Source organism: Chiloscyllium plagiosum, unplaced genomic scaffold (assembly GCF_037043375.1).
Source record: "Chiloscyllium plagiosum isolate Xiang-an unplaced genomic scaffold, Cpla_swu_hap1 HiC_scaffold_45, whole genome shotgun sequence".
In the NCBI taxonomy this organism is placed as follows: domain Eukaryota; kingdom Metazoa; phylum Chordata; class Chondrichthyes; order Orectolobiformes; family Hemiscylliidae; genus Chiloscyllium; species Chiloscyllium plagiosum.
In genome coordinates, this window is record NW_028270183.1 from 35,566,271 (window position 1) to 35,586,271 (window position 20,001).

The window sequence follows — 20,001 nt, forward strand, 5'->3', positions numbered from 1 at the left end:
GATGCGCAATCTTCTGGGTCCTATCCTTTTTTGAGAATGAGAGAAATATTCGCTTCTCTCAACGAAGGCGGGAGGCAGCCCTGACTATATGAAGTTAAAAATCACACAACACCAGGTTTAATTGGAAGCACACTAGCTTTCGGAGCGACGCTCCTTCATCAGGTGATAGTGGAGGACACAATTCTAAGGCACAGAACTTATTGCAAAAATTTACAGTGTGATGTAACTGAAATTATACATTGAAAAATACTTCGATTGTCTGTTGAGTCTTTCATCTGTTCAAATACCATGATAGTTTCACTTCTTTCATGTGTAAATCACAAAACCTTTTTTTAGAAGTTGCATTCTCAGGTTAGCTGTAACAATGGGTGTTAGCTCGACAATATGTTGAAGGTGTTAGCCCCCTATGTTCTCTGTCTATGCCATAGTGTTTAGATTGATTCTAATTTAAAAAGTGAGATAACAGAGTTTTCCATGAATTCATGCAGTTTTTGAACAAACTACAATGTAACTCTGCCCCTATGGACAAACCCTACGCATACAGCAGATCTGTTCACATGTGGAGGAACGGGACGGGCACCTGGAAGTACTCAGGGATGCCCTCACAAGAACGGGGTATGATGCCCAACTCATCGACCGCCAGTTCCGACGTGCCACAGCAAGGAACTGTAATGACCTCCTCAGGAGACAGACATGAGCTGCAACTGACAGGGTATCCTTCGTTGTTCAGTATTTCCCAGGAGCTGAAAACCTACGCCATGTTCTTCGTGACCTGCAAACACATTATCAATGAGGATGAGCACCTCACCAAGACTTTCCCCACACCTCCACTACTTGCCTTTAAACAACCGCCAAACCTCAAACAGATCGTTGTTCGTAGCAAACTGCCCGGATCTCAGGACAACTCCATACAACCCTGTCACGGTAGGCACTGCAAGACGTGCCAAAGTGTGGACATAGATACCACCATTACACATGGGGACACCTCCCACCATGTACATGGCAGGTACTCATGTGACTCAGCCAATATTGTCTATCTTATACGTTGCAGGCAAGGATGCCCTGAGGCATGGTACATTGGGGAAACTGAGCAAAGGCTACGACAACGGATGAATGGGCACCACACAACAGTCAACAGACAGGAGGGTTCCCTCCCAGTTGGGGAACACTTCAGTGGTCCAGGACATTCAGCCTCGGACCTTCGGGTGACCATCCTCCAAGGCGGACTTCGGGACAGGCAGCAGCGAAAAGTGGCCGAGCAGAGGCTGATAGCTAAGTTCGGTACCCATAGGGAGGGCCTCAACTGGGACCTTGGGTTCATGTCACATTACAGGTGATCACCATTGCACTATACACACACACACAGACACTCCTACACACACACACACACACACACTCTCTCACACACACACGGACACACATATACACAGACATGCACACAGACACTCACACATACCCTTACAGACACACACACTCCCACACCCACACAGGCATCCTCTCAGAGACTTAGACAACTCCACACTCATGCACACACATATACACTCTCTCTCACAGACACTCACAACCCCCCCACCCCAGACACACGCATACAGACAAAGACCCACATGCACACATATATTTTGTGGGGTGAATTTGTATTTGCAGAGTTACATTGTACTTTGCTCAAAAACTGCATGAATTCATGGAAAACTCTGTTTCTCACTTTTTAGATTAGAATCAATCATAGATTGATGGCATAGATCATTGTCTAGCTATCGCCATTATTAACAGCTAACCTGAGAATGCAACTTTTAAAAAAAGGTTTTGTGATTTACACATGAAAGAAGTGAAACTATCATGGTATTCATACAGTTGAAAGACTCATCAGACAATCGAGGTATTTTTCAATGTATAATTTCAGTTACATCACACTGTAAATTTTTGCTATAAATTCTGTGCCTTAGAATTGTGTCCTCCACTATCACCTGATGAAGAAGCAACACTCCGAAAGCTAGTGTGCTTCCAATTAAACCTGTTGGACTCTAACCTGGTGTTGTGTAATTTTCAACTTTGTACACCCCAGTCCAACACCGGCATCGCCAAATCCTGACTATATGAGTAGTTGTACACGTCCATAAGTGGACCAGCTAGTACTCCTGTAAACCCTTTGTAGAATTCAACCTGAAATCCATCTGGAATAGGTTTTTTACCGCTCTGAAGCTGCCTGATTGCGTCAAGTACTTCCTGGGTTGTTAGGGGATCGACACCTGTTCCGGGATTAAGTCCGGAAAGGCCAGGCTTTTAAAAAAGGACTCCATCTTCTTGGCTCTATCTTCACAATCCTACGATTTATACAAAGTAAAACTTTCTGAAGATTGAGTTGATCCTTTTATGATCAGAGTCAGAGTACCAGCACTTTCCCTGATGGACGCGATAGCTTGAGGGGCCTTTTTATTACTTGCGAGAAACGTTAGGTATCTACCCAGGCTTATTGCCATATTCATATAATCTTTGCTTTGCAAATAATATTTCCCTCTTTGCCGTTTGGGTAAGCGCGGTATTCAGGGCTGTCCAAAGGGCCATAACCCTTTGTAATTTAGCAACAGAGGGCCTATCAACGTACGCTGTCTCAGCTGCCTTTAAGCGAGCCTCAAGTAGACGCCGTTGTTCTCCCTTTTGGTTTTCCTGGGTCTCCGAGTATGAAATGATCAGACCTCGTACATAAGCCTTAATGCTCTCCCACATCACCAACGGGGTTACGAGCCGTACCTGAATTAATTTCCAAAAAGGTTTTGAATTCTTGAGAGAAATATTTTACGAATTTACTATCCTTCATGAAGAAAGAATGCATTCTCCAATGTCGGGGGGCCGTTTCATTGTTCCTAGCCTTGATTTCCACATACACTGCAGCGTGATCAGAAATTGTTATATTACCTATTTTGCAGGATAATATGGAATTCAAAAAGGTCGAAGGGCCAAAAAACGTATCAATTCTAGTGTGACACTTCTGCGGATTAGAATAAAAAGAGAAATCTCTGCCTTGCGGGTGGAGGCATCTCCACACATCTACTAATCCTGGCTCTTTATTCAAACCTGCCAATTGCCTGGATCCGGGGGATCTACCCACAGTACTCTTGGGTATCCTGTCTATCTCCGGGTCCATGATGCAATTAAAATCTCCCCCTATAATTGTGTAGCGAACCCCGAAAACCATCAGTTTGGAAAATGCTTCCATTATGAATTTGAAAGGATGTGCCGGGGACAATAAAGATTCAAAATCCCATATTCCTCTCCATTTACAAGGGCTTTAATCAGTATGTACCGTCCAGATTCATCTTTTATCTGACTTAAGATTTTGAAAGGGAGATTCTTCCGAATGAGAATGACTACTCCCCTACTTTTTGAACTGAAAGATGAAAAGAAGGCCTGATCAAATCCACCCTGTTGTAATTTCAAATGCTCTTTATCCAGTAAATGTATCTCCTGTAAGAGAGCTATATCAACCCTTTCTTTTTTGAGGTTTGATAGCATTTTCTTCCTTTTGATTGGCGAATTACTCCCCTTGACATTCCAGGTGCACCATTTAATCGAATGACTAACCATAATCCTCCAGGCAAGTCTGAGACCCCCAGGAGGAAGAACCCCATCTAAAGCACCCTGAGCATAGACCATAGAAAATTCACAAAAATAGAGATTCTTTAACACACTCACGCCAATATAGTAAAAAACTATTTCTAAATTATAAAAAACATACTTAAGAGGAGATTTTCCCCCTTGCTTCCAGGGGACATCACTTCCTATTTGAAAACCCATCGTATCCTCTCCCAACTAGCGCCCCACCCTCGACCCAGGCACCCCATAATAAAATAGAAAAATTAAAGTGTACTATAAAGCTAAAGTTAACGGTGAGTACCCTACCCCCCCCCACCCCCCCCCCCCCACCCATACGAACACCTGGATACATTTAGTAAAGATAATACCACGTATAAACATATAAAACTATAAAGTTACAGTCTCAGCAGGTAATAACTAAGTATAATAACACAAAAAAAGAGTAAAAACCCCGCTTTAAAAGAAAGAAATAACATAGGACAAAGCAAACGCCCCCACCCCCCTCACCTGAATCAACTAAACCGCCCGGCCTATAAAGAAAAAGCAAATCGCATAGTGGAGAATAAATAAGCCCCACCCCCCAGAAATGATATTAAACAATAAAGGAAATAAGGGAAAAAAAGGGTAAACCGGGGTGGGGGGGGGGGAGCAGAACAGCATCATTAGCCACACGGGTTAATTCTTACAATCTATTTAAGAGAGTCCAAAAACTCCTTGGCCTTCTCCGGTGATCTGAGGTTATAGACGGATCCTTTGTGGTTAAAACGCAGCGTTGCTGGGTAGCGCGAGGAGTACCGGATGTGTAAGTCCCTTAGACACTTCTTCGTTTCATCAAACGCCCTCCTCTTGCGGACCAAAGCTGGGGAGAAATCCTGAAACAGCATAATCCTAGATCCCTTATATGTCATGGCCTGGGGATCTTTCTCAAGGGACCTGGAGGCTTCCAAGAGCTTTTGCTTCTCTCTGTAGCACTGAAGCCGGAACCGGACCGGGTGGGGGCGCTGGTCCGATCTGGGCCTGCGTATAGCAATCCGGTGGGTCCACTCTACCCGCACCTGGCCTGATCCAGCCTCCAGCTTCAACATCTAAGGGAGCCACTGCTCCAGAAACACTGCAAGCTGGCCTTCCATTTCCCGTTCGGGAAGGCCCAGCAAATGAATATTTTTTCGGTGACCCCGATTCTCGAGGTCATCGACGTGATCTTCTAAGGCCTGGACTTGCTGTTCAAGAGTCCGGACTCGACCCATGGCTGGTTCCACAGCAGCTTTAGAGGTCACGGCCTTTAGCTCCGCCCCTCCAACTCGGTGTTCGATCTTTTCAATATCTCGGTCGTGCTTTTGCAGTGCGACCGAGAGCGACTGCCACCTGCTTCTGGACTCCTCCATGAAGACGTCGATCTTCTCTTCCAGCTTGATAATTACTGCAACAAGGCTCGCCAACGTAGGTAAGTCCCCCGGGGCAGCTGTGGACGTCTCTGCTGCAGCTGGGGGGGTGGGGGGGGGGGGGTGAGGGGGGGGGGGGAGGGGTTCTTGCCTGCTACGAGCTGCGGGCATTCTTTCCCTTAGTCAGTTTGGCAAAGCACCAAACTACTCAAGTTTGATGCAAAATGATTAAATGTGTTGAATAAAACTTGTTTTGAATGGTTTGGCAGGTGGAGGTGGGAAGCCCATTTTTCCTGAGTCTTGGGCAGAGCACTACAGACTCAGACTTGCTAGGTCGCCGCCATCTTGGTTCTCCTGACTGGCATCTCTGATGCTAGGGTCCACTGCAGGTGACCAAGATGGATTATCCACTCTATTTCTGGCTGAATAATGCTGCAAATGCTTCAGACTTATCTTTTGCACTGATGTATTGGACTCTTCCATCACAGAAGATAGGGGTATTTGTGGAGCCTCCTCTTCCAGTGAGTTGTTTAATTGTCCACTACCATTCACGTCTGGATGTGGTGGGCTGACAGAACTTCAACCTGATCTCAACAAAGCATGCTGGGGAAATTCAGCAGACAGACAGGAGACTGGATGGACACAGCGAGCCAGGCAGAGTCAGGAGGTGGAGAAGTTGAAGTATTGGGTGTAACCCTTCTTCAGGACTGGGGGTGGATGCATTGGGAGCTGCAGATAAAGGGGGTGGTGGGGGCAGAGCGGTGAAGTGGGGTGAGGTGACGACAGGTACAGGGTACAACCTGGTTGGTCAGTGGGAGGAATGAAGTTGTTGGATTAGAATGAAGGTTATTTGAAATTGGAGAAGGAATGGGAAGGGGAAATTAAATAGGCAGTGACTGGGAGGTCAGGTTGGCCCCTGCGAGTTTGGCTGCGATGCTCGGTGAACCGTTCCCTAAGTTTACATTTGGTCTTCCCAATGTAGAGAGGACCAAATCAGGAGCACCTGATGCAGTAAACTAGGTTGGAAGAGAGGCAGGTGAACCTCTGTCTCACCTGGAAGGGCTATCTGGGGCCCTGGATGGAGATGAAGGGGGTGCTGTACCAACACGTTTTGCATCTTTTCCGGTTGCAGATAAAGGTACCTGAGGGTTCAGGATGGTTGGTGGGGAGAGTGGCACAAACCAAGGTCTGTCTGTCCTTGCAGCAGGCAGAGAGGGATGGGGAGGGGAAGATGTTCTTGGTGATGGGGTCTAGTTGGGGTGGGCGGAAATGTTTAAGAATGATGCGTTGGATGCGGACACTGGTGGGGTGGTAGGTGAGGACAAGGGGGAGTCTGTCTTTATTGCGTTTGGGGTGGGGAGTTGTTAAAGCAGTGGAACAGGGAATGGAAGTGATGTGGTGGAGGGCTGTCTGAATCACAGGGAGGAAAAGCACATTGTTCGAAATAGGTGGATGTCTGGGATGCTCACGAGTGGAATGTCTCCTCGTCCAAGCAGATGCGGAGGAATTGGGAAAATGGGATGGGTTCTTACAGAATAATGAATGGAGGAGGTGTGATCCAGGTAGTTGTGGGAGTTTGGGGGTTTATAGTGAACATCCGTCTGGAGACTGTCGCCGGAAACAGAAATGGAGAGGTCAACAAATGGGAGGGAGGTGTCCGAGATGGACCAAGTGAATTTGAGGGCAGGAAGTAAGTTGTGGACAAAGTCATGACCTGCTGCAGCTCAGCCTGCTTGCAGGCCGCTGTAATGAAGCAGTTATCGATGTAACGGCAGAAGAGTTGGGGCACAGTGCCTGCGTAGGTACTGAACAGTACTGAAGGTACTGGAGAAATTCAGCAGGTCTGGTAGCATCAATAGAGAGAGAAAAACCTAGTCTATTTCTTTCTCCTTAGATGCTGTCAGACCTGTTGAGTTTCTCCAGTACTTCCTGGTTTTATTTCTTGCAAATGCCCAGCAGTAATCTCCTTCATGATGAATTCTGACACCTTCTCTATGCTAGACATCAAATTAAATGTTTTGTTTCTCTTCATTTTTGACTGGAGGTGTTATAGTTGCTACTTTATACAGGATTCTCTCTGTTTGTTTCAGATTTCCAGCATCTCTAGTACTTTGCTTTGATTTGTTGGTTGTTGAGATCTTTTAGTACTGTCTACCATGCACTGATTTCTCTGATTTTCTGTGCCCTGTACTGTGGCTTCACCAAGTTGACAAGTTTTTGATGCACCAGGTGCTACTCTTAGCATGCCTTCCTGCACTCTTCACTCTGCCAGCCATGAGGTTACAATCGTCCACAGTTCTGCTGCTGTTGATGGCCCATAGCACCTCAATGATGCCCAGTTTCGAGTGCTGAATCCCTTTTGCTCTTAACTTACTGACATGGATAGATGCATCCGCAATAGGTAGTTTGGGGAGGTCAAAGTCAAAAGTCGATTATCCCTCGTGTTGATTACCTCAACCTCAAGCTCAGTCAAGCCGATGTCACTGGCCAGCTCAGTCAGCAGAGGTCCTACTGAATCATTCTCAGCGCTGGGCACAGTTCCCCCACACACAGTACATTCTGTGCTCTGAGTTCAGCTTTGAATTCAAGTAATGTTCAGTATGCTGCAGAACTGACTTATTAGCCCAGAGAGGGCATTAGATGATGGTCAGCAGGAGGTTTTCTTGACCATGTTTGACTGGACAAATGGTTGAGGACTTTCCAAGATTATTCCCTCCCAACCAGAAACTAGTGTGCCATCACGAATGTGTCTGACCTAACTGTGGAACAGGTAAACACCCTATTCTGTTGATGGTGGTGTTTGGATGTTTGGATTCTGTGGGTAAGATGGTCACAGGCTATTTCTTGACTAGTCTGTGAGACAATTTTGGGTCTGCGCCCCACACCACACCCTCAGCCCAAATGTTAGGAAGGAGGTATTTTCAAGGTTAGTAAGGTGAGGTAAACTATTGTCTTTTCTGGTGCCATGTCAATGCCAGTTAATCCATTCGGTTTCATTACTGTGGTTTAGTACAACCAACAGGCACACTCAGCCATTCTTAGAAGTTCAACTGTTTGAATCTCACTGGGATTTTGCATTAATTTGCAGTATGAATTCTTATCATGAATTGTATTTTCCTCTTTTCTTTAGGTTTTGGTCTGAGGGTGAACCAAATAATGCTTCTGATGAAGACTGTGCAGAAATATACAGTAATGGAGAATGGAATGATCTATCATGTAATGTCTCTCAACATTGGATCTGTGAAAAGCCAGCACAGTTTAATTCTCCTTAATGTTCCACCAGTGGAAAGGGAGGGAAGTAAATCACTTTGAAGTGCTCAGTCTGTTGTACCTTGGGTAAATAACTCTAAGCTGGGATTGGCAGGAGAAGGGAGTAGCAAGTGATCTCCCTCACTCTCCTGACCGTAACGTTCCAAAATCCCACTGAAAGCAATCAGGCTATTCCCCTTTATCTCAATTCAGCGATGTGAAGATTCGTATGTTGCACGGTCCCTATATTCCTGTACTATGTTGATTCAGATCAATAATTACGGTATACTGTGGATGCTGGGAGATATGTAATAAGAACCATAGAAACTCAGGTGGTCTGGCAGTGTGTGTGGTAAGTGAAAGAGTTAATATTTTAGTTCTGAAGAAGTTATACTGGACTCAAAACATTAAATCTTTATGGCTCGCCATAGATTCTTCCAGACCTGTTGATTTTCTCCAGCACTTTCTATTTTTATTCCATATTTCTGCAATGTTTAAGGGATAGTGTAAGTGTTCTGTTCCTTTCACCCACCAGCCCAATCCCATTGAAGCAAAGGAACTAAAGGGATCTTAAACATGTTGGCTGTTTAGAATTCATGACATCTCACCTCCTCCTTCAAGGGATGTAATGGATTATGAGCCATTCTTGCTCCTTTAGCTCTCAGTGTGTGGACAGAAAAGCCCACCGCCATGGTTTTGCTTCAGCCTAACCTCAGAGAGATGAGCTGCAGCATGGTATCATTCTCCTCCCCCTCTTCCCTCCATCTCTGCCTCTCATTTCTTCCTCCCCACCCCAACGCCTGTCAGCCCTCCCATTCCCATACTCTGTGCCCCTGCCACTTGCATGTCCTCTAACACCTCCCCTTTCCTGGGAGACCATTGTTTAACAAGGTTACCTGATTAGATCAATGGGTCTGTAACTCAGGGCTGAAGGTTATCAAAGGCCAAATATTTGGAAAATTAGCAGCTGAAACCAGATTGATCTGAACATTTTTTGCGACTAGGCTTCATACAATTACAGCACTTTGTATGATCTGCAGTGAACACAAATGCTTTGAAGCTACTCTAAATGGATGGAATTATTAGACTTTGTACGAGTTGAATCATTTGCTCTCCCTTCCCTTGCTTTATATTCCCAACAAGACAATGGACTAGTGGACCAATATCAAATCAGCATAGCGTTCAGTGTGCAATGCAGTGAGTGTGTGAGATTCAGGATGAAATACTGCAAATAACCCTGCCCTTGCTGAGTAATTCATATTCAAAGCAAGCAAAGAACTATGATGCTGCTTCATCAATTAATTTCTAATATGACCTCGTTGTGACTCACCAATACTTTCTCAAAGGACAGTTCAGGTTGGACAGCAAGAAACAGAAATGCAGAAAATAGGAGCAGGAGTTGAACATTTAGCTCTTCAATATGATCATGGCTGAGTACTCAATTCAGTATCCTGCTTCCACTTTCTCCCATACTCTTTGATCCCTTTCGCCCTGATAACGCTGTCAAATTTCTTCTTGAAAATATTCAGTGTTTTGACCGGAACTGCTTTCTGTGACAGAGAATTCCACAGGATCACCACTGTCTGAGTGTAAATATTTTGTCTCATCTCAAAATCTATATGGCTTGCCGTAAATGCTACCAGGCCTGTTGATTTTCTCCAGCACTTTCTATTTTAATTCCGTATTTCCGCAATGTTTAAGGGACAGTGCACTGTTTGTACACTGAAGTGTTCTGTTCCTTTCACCCACCAGCCAATCCCATTGAAGCAAAGGAACTAAAGGGATCTTAAACATGTTGTGCTGTTTAGAATGTCCAACCCTATATTGTTAAACTGTGACCCTGGTATTGGACTCTAGTTAAAGAATGAAGAACAATACAGCACAGGAACAGGCCCTTCAGCCCTCCAAGCCTGCGCTGATGTATTTTGCCCTTCCACATAAAACTGTCTTAAGTTACAGGATCCACATCCCTCTGGACCCTTCCTATTCATGTATTCGTCTCAGTACTTCTTGAATGCTGCTATTATATCTGCTTCCATCAGCTGCTCTGGCAGCATGTTCTGGGCACTCTTCACTCTTTGTGTAAAATAACTTGCCTCACACAAATCTTTTAAACCTTCCCCCTTGCACCTTGAACCTGTTCCCCCTAGTAATTGACCCCTCCACCTTGGGAAAAAGCCTCATGTTTTCCACTCTATCCATTCCATACACAATCTTCTAAACTTCTATCAGGTCACCCCTCAACCTCCTGTGTTCCAGTGAAAACAAACCCAGCCTATCCAACCTTTCCTCACAGCTAAAATCTCCCATACCAGGCAACATCATGGTAAACCTTTTCAGTACCCAGTCCAAAGCATTCACATCCTTCTGATAGTGTGGTGACCAGAACGGTACGCAATATTCCAAGTGTGCTTGCCTAAAGTTCTGTAAAGCTACAGCTCATACTCAATGCCCCTTCCAATGAAGGCAAGCATGCCATAAGCCTTTTTTACTACCTTACCTGCCTGTGCTGCCACCTTCAGTATTTTGTGGACCTGTACATCCAGATCCCTCTGCATATCAATACTCTTAACGGTTCTGCCATTCACTGTATAATTTCCACTTGTACTTGACCTTCCACAGTACATCACCTCACATTTGTCCAGATTAAACTCCATCTGCTATTTTTATACCCATGCCTCCTACTGATCTATATCCTGCTGTATCATCTGACAATCCTCCTCACTATCTGCACCTCCACCAATCTTTGTATCGTCTGCAAACTTATTAATTAGATCAGCTACATTTTCTTACAAATCCTTTATGGAGATCACCAACAGCAGAGTTCCCAGCACTGATCCTGGTGAAACACTACTAGACACAGCCCTCTGTTCTGAAAAACATCTTTCCAACGCTACCCACTGTCTCTGAGGACTAAGCCAGTTCTGTGTCTAGATTAGAGTGATGCTGGGAAAGCACAGCAGGTCAAGCAGCATCCGATGAGCAGGAAAATCAACGTTTCGGCCAAAAGCCCTTCATCACGAATGAAGCTTTGAAACATCGATTTTCCTGCTCCTCGGATGTTGCCTGACCTGCTGTGCTTTCCCAGCACCACTCTAATCTAGACTCTGATCTCCAGCATCTGCAGTCCTCACTTTTGCCTTAGCCAATTCTGTATCCATCTTGCCAGCTCACGCCTGATACTATGTGACTTTACCTCTTGTACCAGTCTGCCATGAGGGGCCTTGTCAAAGGCTTTACTGAAGTCTATGTATTTAACATCAACGACTTTTCCCTCAGTCATCTTCATCACCTTCTCAAAAACCTCGAAGATAGTGAGGCATGGCCTCCCCCACCCAAAACTATGCTGTCTATTACTCATAAGTCCATTTCCTTCTAAATGCGTATAGATCTTGTCCCTGAGAACTTTTCCAATAATTTCCCTACCACCAATGTGAGGGCCACAGGCCTGTAATTTCCTGGATTATCCTTGTTACCCTTCTTAAATAATGGGACAAAATTGGCTATTCTCCTGTCCTCTGGGAGCTCACCTGTGACCAAAAAGGATACAAAGATGTCTGTCAATGGACCAGCAATTTTTTCTCTTGCCTCTCTCAATATACTGGGATAGATCCCATTAGGATTTGGGGACTTTTTGACCTTAATACTTTTTAAGTTGCACAACACCTCTTCCTTTTTAATAGTAACTTAGCTTAGAAACTCGACACTTCATTCCGTGTTATCATCTCCACCAATTCCTTCTCTTTGGTGAATGCCAACACAAAGTCTTCATTTAGGAGCTCACCTACCTCTTCTACACATAGACTCCCTCCTTTGTCCTTGAGTGGGCCAACCCTTTCCCTGGCTACTCTCTTGCTTTTTATATCTTTATAAAAAGCCTTGGGATTCTCCTTAATCCTGTTCGCTAATGACTTTTCATTATCCCTTTAATCTTTCTGATTACTTGTTTAAGTTATTTCCTATTTTTCTTATATACTTCAAGAGCTTTATCACTTTCCATCCTCCTACACCTTATGTATGCTTCATTTTCCTTTATGACCAAAGCCATACATCACTGATCATCCACAGTTCACATAAGTTGCTATACCTATCCTTCATTCTTGCAGGAATGTGCCACTCTTGAACTTTTATCAAGTGATGTTTAAAATATTCTTACATGCCCAGTGTAGATTTACACCTGAACAGCTGCCTCCAGTCAACACTGTCCAGTTCCTGCCTAATGTTATAGTTCACTTTCCCCCAATTTAACACCTTAGTCCGAAGACTGCTGTTAAGCCTATTCATGAGTACTTTAAAACTTAAGGTATAATGGTCACTACTCACGAAATGCTCCCCCACTGAAACTTCACACACGTGACTAGGCTCAGTTCCCAAAACCAGGTCCAATATAACCCCTTCCCTGGTGGAACGGCTTGCGTACTATGTCAAGAAACCCTCCCGAATGGTCCTTGCACATTCTGCCCCATCCAAACCCTGAGAACAAAGTGAGTCCCAGTCAATGTAGAGGAAGTTAAAATCACCCACCACTAAACCTTGCTGTTTTTACATCTTTCCAAAATCTGACTACATATTCTCTTCTCTATCTCCAGCTGGCTGTCAGCATGCCTGTGGTATACCCCCAACACTGTGATTTCACATTTCCTATTCCTGAGTTCTACCCATATTGCCTCACTGCCCAAGTCCTCTGATATATCCTCCCTCAGTACAGCTGTGAGGTACTCCTTTGCCAGTAATGCAACTCCCCCATGCCTTATACATCCTTTTCTATCACACCTGAAACATAGAACAGAGAACAGTAAAGCACAGTACATGCCCTTCAGCCCTCAATGTTGTGTGCTGATCTTTTATCCTATTCTAAGTTCAAACTAACCTATATATCCTTCATTGTACTATCGTCCATGTGCCTATTCAAGAGTTGTTTAAATGTCCCTAATGATCTGATTCTACTTTTTTTAAAATTTTAAAATATACTTTATTCATAGAAATAAATCTTTGGTACTTGTACAATTTGTCATGTCGTTCATAGATATATACATTGCATGTCTTAACATTACAAAAAACAGATTGAATTACTCGAATTTACACTTATCCTATTTACAGTTCCCTTTATTAACCATCCAGTCTCTTATTATTTAGCTGTGGCTTCAGCAGAACACACCTACTGAGTGGGTGCCCTGTTATACGATAGCAAATGAACCTTTTTTAATCCCAGTGTATGGGGTTACTGTTGTCCATTTGACTGTCCTGTCTCTGGGGAAGCTGTCTGCATCCCCATGGTGAGCACAAACTGCTGGACCCTCGCTGGGCTGAGGTAGCTATCCAGCTCCTCACTGGGGTCATTTACCTGCTCTGGAGTCATTGAGCCAAGGCAAGGGTCCGCACCGTCCAGTTCTGTGTCTGACAATGGGACTGTCAAAGGATCGCAGCTCTCAGTTGTCTGTAGTTGTGGGGCAGTGGGTACCCCCTGGTTCTCACTGGGTGGAGGGTGGACTTCGGGGGGCCCGTTGTTTCCTGGTTGGGAGGAAATGCCCTCCTCTTTATCTACGGCGCTCTGTCTCTTCTTCTGGTGGTGATGACATTCTTTGCGCCCATCTTCCCCATCCGAAGAGCTGGCCGTCCCTCCCTCGTGCAGCTGTCTTTTCCCCCTTTGGGTGCCTGGCCGGATTTTCTCTTCCTGTTTTTAACAGGTATCCACTCCTCTGCTCGATTACCTTCTCCTCCATTGCTTCCATCTGCCCACCTCGAGCTAGGATCAGCTGCTGTGTCTCTCCGCTGGCTGCCACCTCCTCCACTCCAGCCTGTTCTTCTTTCTGGGTGCCACCAGACTCTGTTTCCCTGCTGTCTGGGTGCACCTTACTGGTCTTTGGGGGTCCACGGCTCGCATTGCCACCTCCAGCCATCTGTGCGTAAGTGGGCCCCCCCCCCCGTCTTGGGCAGGTCTTGTACATGTGGCCCGCCTCTCCGCACAGGTTGCAGCTCTGTTCTTCCTGACAGTCCTTAGTCAGGTGACCCTCCTGTTTGCAGTTCCTGCAGATGGTCCCCTTGCAATCCGCCACCACGTGTCCCGGCTTCCCGCAGGTTCGGCACACTTTCTGCTCCCTCCAATTGCGAAGCTCCAGGGTGGGTGGAGAATGTTCCCATTGCCATCGACCCTCAGAGTCACCCTCACCTGCCGCTTACTGGTCCAGACTCCAAAGGTGTCGATCACATCAGTGGCTTCTCCCTCAACTTGGACGTACCTTCCCAGGAAGGTCAGGACATCAGTCGCTGGAACATAGGGGTTGTACATATGGATTGTAACAACCCGATTTCTCTGTGCAGGAAGCACACACAATGGGGTTGCTGACAAGATGAAAACAGCGGCTCCCCTTCCTTCTCCTTGAAGACCTTCAGGAGCTGTTCGCACTGCTTCACACTCCTGAAGGTCACATCAAAGTAGCCTGCCCCAGAGAAATCCTGCAGACAGTACACATCCGCTGCAGCGAACCCACAGCATCCCAGCAGTATCTTCTTAATAAACAGGATGCGATCCACCGGTGTACGATCCTCCACCTTCTTCACAGTCACCCGGACTGTGTTTCGAACCCCCTGCCCAGGGCTGTGGGCAGCTGTTGAGGCCATAGCTCTGTGGTTGGCTGGTCCCTGAATTGGCGTTAGGCCGAAGCCAGCATGAAGATCCACCAATAGCAGGTCAGCACAACCAAACGATCCTCCAACGTCCAATCACAATCCAGCGATGATCTCCACTAGCTCTGATGACTCGCAACTCGACCCCTGTCCTGATAAGAACAGACACTTGATCTTAGCCAAAAGGCCGAGTGCCCCTCTCAGTGACACTGACTGCCTGTCACAGGCTCCTCACCTCGCCTGCCCCTCTCCTAATGATCTGACTCTACTACCATTGCTGGCATTCCATGCACCCACCACTCTGTGTAAAGAACCAACCTCTGACATCTCTCCTCTACCTTCCTCCAGTCACCTTAAAGTTATGCCCCATTGTGATAGCTATTTCTGACCTGAGAAAAAGTCTCTAACTATTCATTCTATCTATGCCTCTCATCATCTTGTACAGCTCTACCAAGTTGCCTCTCACCCTTCTTCACTCCAATGAGAAAATCCCGAGCTCCCTCAACCTTTCTTTATAAGACATGCCCTCCTGTGCAGAGAGCATCCTGGTTTGAGGCAACCAGAACTGAACACAATATTCCATGTGGTACAAACAAAGGCTCGAAAGAGCTGCAGCATAACCATAAGACCATAAGACGTAGGAGCGGAAGTAAGGCCATTCGGCCCATCGAGTCCACTCCGCCATTCAATCATGGCTGATGGGCATTTCAACTCCACTTACCCGCATTCTCCCCGTAGCCCTTAATTCCTTGTGACATCAAGAATTTATCAATTTCTGCCTTGAAGACATTTAGCGTCCCAGCCTCCACTGCACTCTGTGGCAATGAATTCCACAGGCCCACCACTCTCTGGCTGAAGAAATGTCTCCGCATTTCTGTTCTGAATTTACCCCCTCTAATTTTAAGGCTGTGTCCACGGGTCCTAGTCTCCTCACCTAACGGAAACAATTTCCTAGCATCCACCCTCTCCAAGCCATGTATTATCTTGTAAGTTTCTATTAGATTTCCCCTTAATCTTCTAAATGCCAATGAATACATAGAACATAGCACATAGAACATAGAAGAATACAGCGCAGTACAGGCCCTTTGGCCCTCGATGTTGCACCGATCCAAGCCCACCTAACCTACACTAGCCCACTATCCTCCATATGCCTATCCAATGCCCGCTTAAATGCCCATAAAGAGGGAGAGTCCACCACTGCTACTGGTAGGGCATTCCATGAACTCACGACTCGCTGAGTAAAGAACCTACCCCCAACATCTGTCTTATACCTACCACCCCTTAATTTAAAGCTATGCCCCCTTGTAATAGCTGACTCCATACGTGGAAAAAGGTTCTCACGGTCACCCCTATCTAAACCCCTAAGCATCTTGTACACCTCAATCAAGTCACCCATAAACCTTCTTTTCTCCAATGAAAACAACCGCAAGTGCCTCAGCCTTTCCTCATACGATCTTCCTACCATACCAGGCAACATCCTGGTAAACGTTCCAGTGCCTCCACATCCTTCCTATAGTATGGCGACCAAAACTGCACACAATACTCCAGGTGCGGCCGCACCAGAGTCTTATACAACTGCAACATGATCTCAGGACTCCGGAACTCAATTCCTCTACCAATAAAAGCCAGTACGCCATATGCCTTCTTCACCGCACTATTTACCTGGGTGGCAACTTTCAGAGATCTGTGTACATGGACACCAAGATCCCTCTGCTCATCCACACTACCAAGTATCCGACCATTAGCCCAGTACCCCATCTTTTTGTTACTCTTTTGTTACAATCCCAGGATCCTCAGCCGTTCCTCGTATGTTAGACCTTGTGGCTTTTAAATGCAATACCCCAGCTAATGAAAGCCAACACATCATATGCCTTCTTAACATCCCTATCAACTTGTATGGCAACTTTAAGGGATCTATGGACATCGATCCCAAGATTCCTCTGTTCCTCCACACTGGCAAGAATCCAACCTTTAACCTTGTATTCCACCTTCAAATTTGACTTTCTAAAATGAATCACTTCACACTTTTCCAGGTTGAACTCAACCTGTCACTTATCAACACAGCTCTGCATCCTGTCAATGTCCCGTTACAACTTACAACAGCCCTCCATGCTATCCACCACTCCACCAACCTTCATATCATTGGCAATCTTACTAATCCATCCTTCCACTTCCTCAGTGAAGTCATTTATAAAAGTCACAAAGAGCAGAAGTTCCAGAACAGATCCCTGCGGAATACCACTGGTCAGTGAGCTGCAGGCTGAATATTTTCCATCAACTACCATCCTTTGTCATCTACTGACCAGCTAATTCTGTATCCATACAGCCAAATTTCCCAATATCCCATGCCTTCTTACTTTCTGAATGAGCCTACCTTAGAGAATGTCATCAAATCTCTTGCTAAAATCCATGTACACCATATCCACTGCTATATCTTCATCAATAACTTTTGTCACATCCTCAAAGAAATCAATAAGGCTTGTTCGGTATGACCTACCCTTCACAAAGCCATGCTGACTATCTCTAATCAAATTATAGTTTTCCATGTAATCATGTATCTTGTCTGTCAGAATTCTCTCCAACACTTTGCACAGCACAGACATTAAGACTGACTGGTCTCTAATTCCCTGGATTATCCTATTCCCTTCCTTGAGCAAAGTAATAACATTTGCCACCCTTCAATCTTCTGGCAGTACTCCAGTGTAGAGTGAGCACGCAAAGATCTTCACTAAAGGTGCAGCAATCTCTTCCCTCACTTCCAGTAGAAACCTTGGGTATATCTCATCTGGCCCAGGGGACTTATCTATCCTAATGTTTTTCAAAATTTTCAGCATATCCTCCTTTTTAACATCAATCTGTTTAAGCATATCAACTTGTTTCACGCTGTCCTCATAAACATCAAGTCTCTCTCAGCAGTTAATACTGAAGCAAAGCATTCATTAACGACCTCCCCTACTTCCTCCAACTCTAGGCACAAGTTCCCTCCACTATTCCTGATCGGCCATAGCCTTACTCTGGCTATCCTCTTGTTCCCATAGGGGTAGAATGCCTTAGGGTTTTCCTCAGTCCTACCTGTTAACGCTTTTTCGTGTCCCCTTCTAGCTCTCCTCAGTCCATCCTTTAGTTCCTTCCTGGCTACCTTGTAACCCTCTGGAGCCTTGTCTAATCCTCGCCTCCTCAAACGTACGTAAGCTTCTTTCTTCCTCTTGACTAGATGTTCCACATCCCTTGTCATCACCCTTCCTTGCCTCAGTGGGACAAACCTATGCAGCATTATCAGCAAGTGCTCCCTAAACAGCCTCCACATTTCTGTCGTGCATTTCCCTGAGAACATCTGTTTCCAACTTAGGCACCCCAATTCCTGCCTAATAGCATTATAATTCCCTCTCTCCAAAATAAATACTTTCCCATACCATCTGCTCCTGCCCCTCTCCATGACAGTAATAAAGGTCAAGGAGTTGTGATCTAAATGTAACATCTAAATCCTGGGGCATTCAGATGGCAGTCCTGTCCCTGTTTTCCCTAAATCTCTGAAATCATAACAATGTCATAGTTCCATGTACTAACCAAAGCTCTAAGTTCATCTCCCTTGCCTATTATACTTCTCACATAGAAACACATGCATTTCAGAGCACCTCCCCGCACTTTTCTACAGGGTCTCCCTGCTTGTTCTTGAAATTAGTAATGTTTGCCTCGGTCTCTACTTCTCCTGCAATTTCTGCATCTACTGCCCTGCACCTCCGGTTCCCATCCCCCAGCGACACTAGCTTAAACCCTCCCCAACCACTCTACCAAGTACCCCCACAAAGACATCAGTCCCAGTTCTGCACAAGTGTAACCCCTCCAAGTTGTACAGGTCCCACCTCCCCCAGAACTGGTCTCAACGCCCCTCGAATCTCAAATCCTCCCCTCGCACCATCTTCCAACCTTCCTGTGCTCATCCTATATATCCTGCTGTTTCTACTCTGACTAGCTCATGGCACTGGTAGGAATCCTGAAGTAACAATCTTTGATTCCTACATTTCAACTTTCTTCCTAGTTCTCTATGTTCTGCTCTCAGGACCTCATCCCTTTTTTGTTCCCTGTTGTTAGTATCAATAGGTGCCATGACCACTTCCCCCCTCCAGAATGTTGTGGACCTGCTCCAAGACATCCAGGACCCGAGCACCAGGGGGCAGCACACCACCCTGGACTCGCATTTGTGGCCACAGAAACATCTATCTATTCCCCTCACAATTGAATCCCCTGTACAGCATTTCTAAGCCTATCTCTCCCTCCCTCTGTGCCATGAATATCGCTGCTGCTGTTATCCCCCGAGAGGCCATTCCCCTCAACTGTATCCAAAACAGTCAATCTGTTTTACAGGGGAATAGCCTCTGGAGATTCCTGTAATGCCTGCTTAGCCCTCCTGCCCTGCCTGGAGGTCACCCATTCCCTTCCTGCCTGTGAAGTGTGAACCTGTGGTGTGATCACCTTACTATACATGCTAACCACTACACTGTCTAAGCCATTGGGAACATCCTTCCTGTGTGTACCCTGTCTAGCTGTGTTAGAATTTTATAGGTTACTGTGAGATCATCTTGTATTTTTCTAAATTGTAGTTAATATAACCATAACCAATCCAGTCTGTCATCATACATCAGTCCGGTCATCCCAGATATCAGTCTGGTAAATCTTTGTGGCAAGCCCACCATTGGCAGAACATCCTTCCTCAGATAAGTAGACCTAAACTGAACACAGTATTCCAGGTGTGGTCTCATTAATACTCTGTATAAATGCAGCAAGACATCCTTGCTCCTGTACTTGAAGCTTCTCATCACGAAGGACAAAGTACCATTTACCTTCACAGTCTTTAGCACCAACATGCTTACATTCAGCAACTAGTCTACAAGGACACCCAGAGCTGAAAATGTATTGCTGGAAAAGCGCAGCAGGTCAGGCAGCATCCAAGGAGCAGGAAAATCGACGTTTTGGGCATGAGCCCTTCTTCAGGAAGAATTCTCCTGCTCCTTGGATGCTGCCTGACCTGCTGCGCTTTTCCAGCAACACATTTTCAGCCCTGATCTCCAGCATCTGCAGTCCTCACTTACTCCTACAAGGACACCCAGGTCCTGTTCCACCTCTCCATTTCTCAATCTCTCACCATTCAGGT

At 45.6% G+C, this 20,001-nt stretch overlaps 1 protein-coding gene across 6 annotated transcripts in view; it reads left to right on the forward strand.

Moving 5' to 3' along the window:
• The window catches only part of LOC122552159 (CD209 antigen-like protein C), a 284,890-nt gene extending 265,127 nt beyond the window's left edge, over window positions 1-19,763 (forward strand). For 5 of the 6 annotated variants that reach the window (XM_087983484.1, XM_087983486.1, XM_087983482.1 and 2 more), the window contains one exon: window positions 1,052-1,998. In XM_087983484.1, the coding sequence (XP_087839610.1) occupies window positions 1,052-1,337 (286 nt within the window). In that variant the 3' untranslated portion in view covers window positions 1,338-1,998. Of the gene's footprint in view, window positions 1-1,051; window positions 1,999-8,103 lie in introns of those variants that run through there. The other variant, XM_087983487.1, reaches the window with a different exon arrangement.
• Window positions 19,764-20,001: the final 238 nt, after the last annotated feature.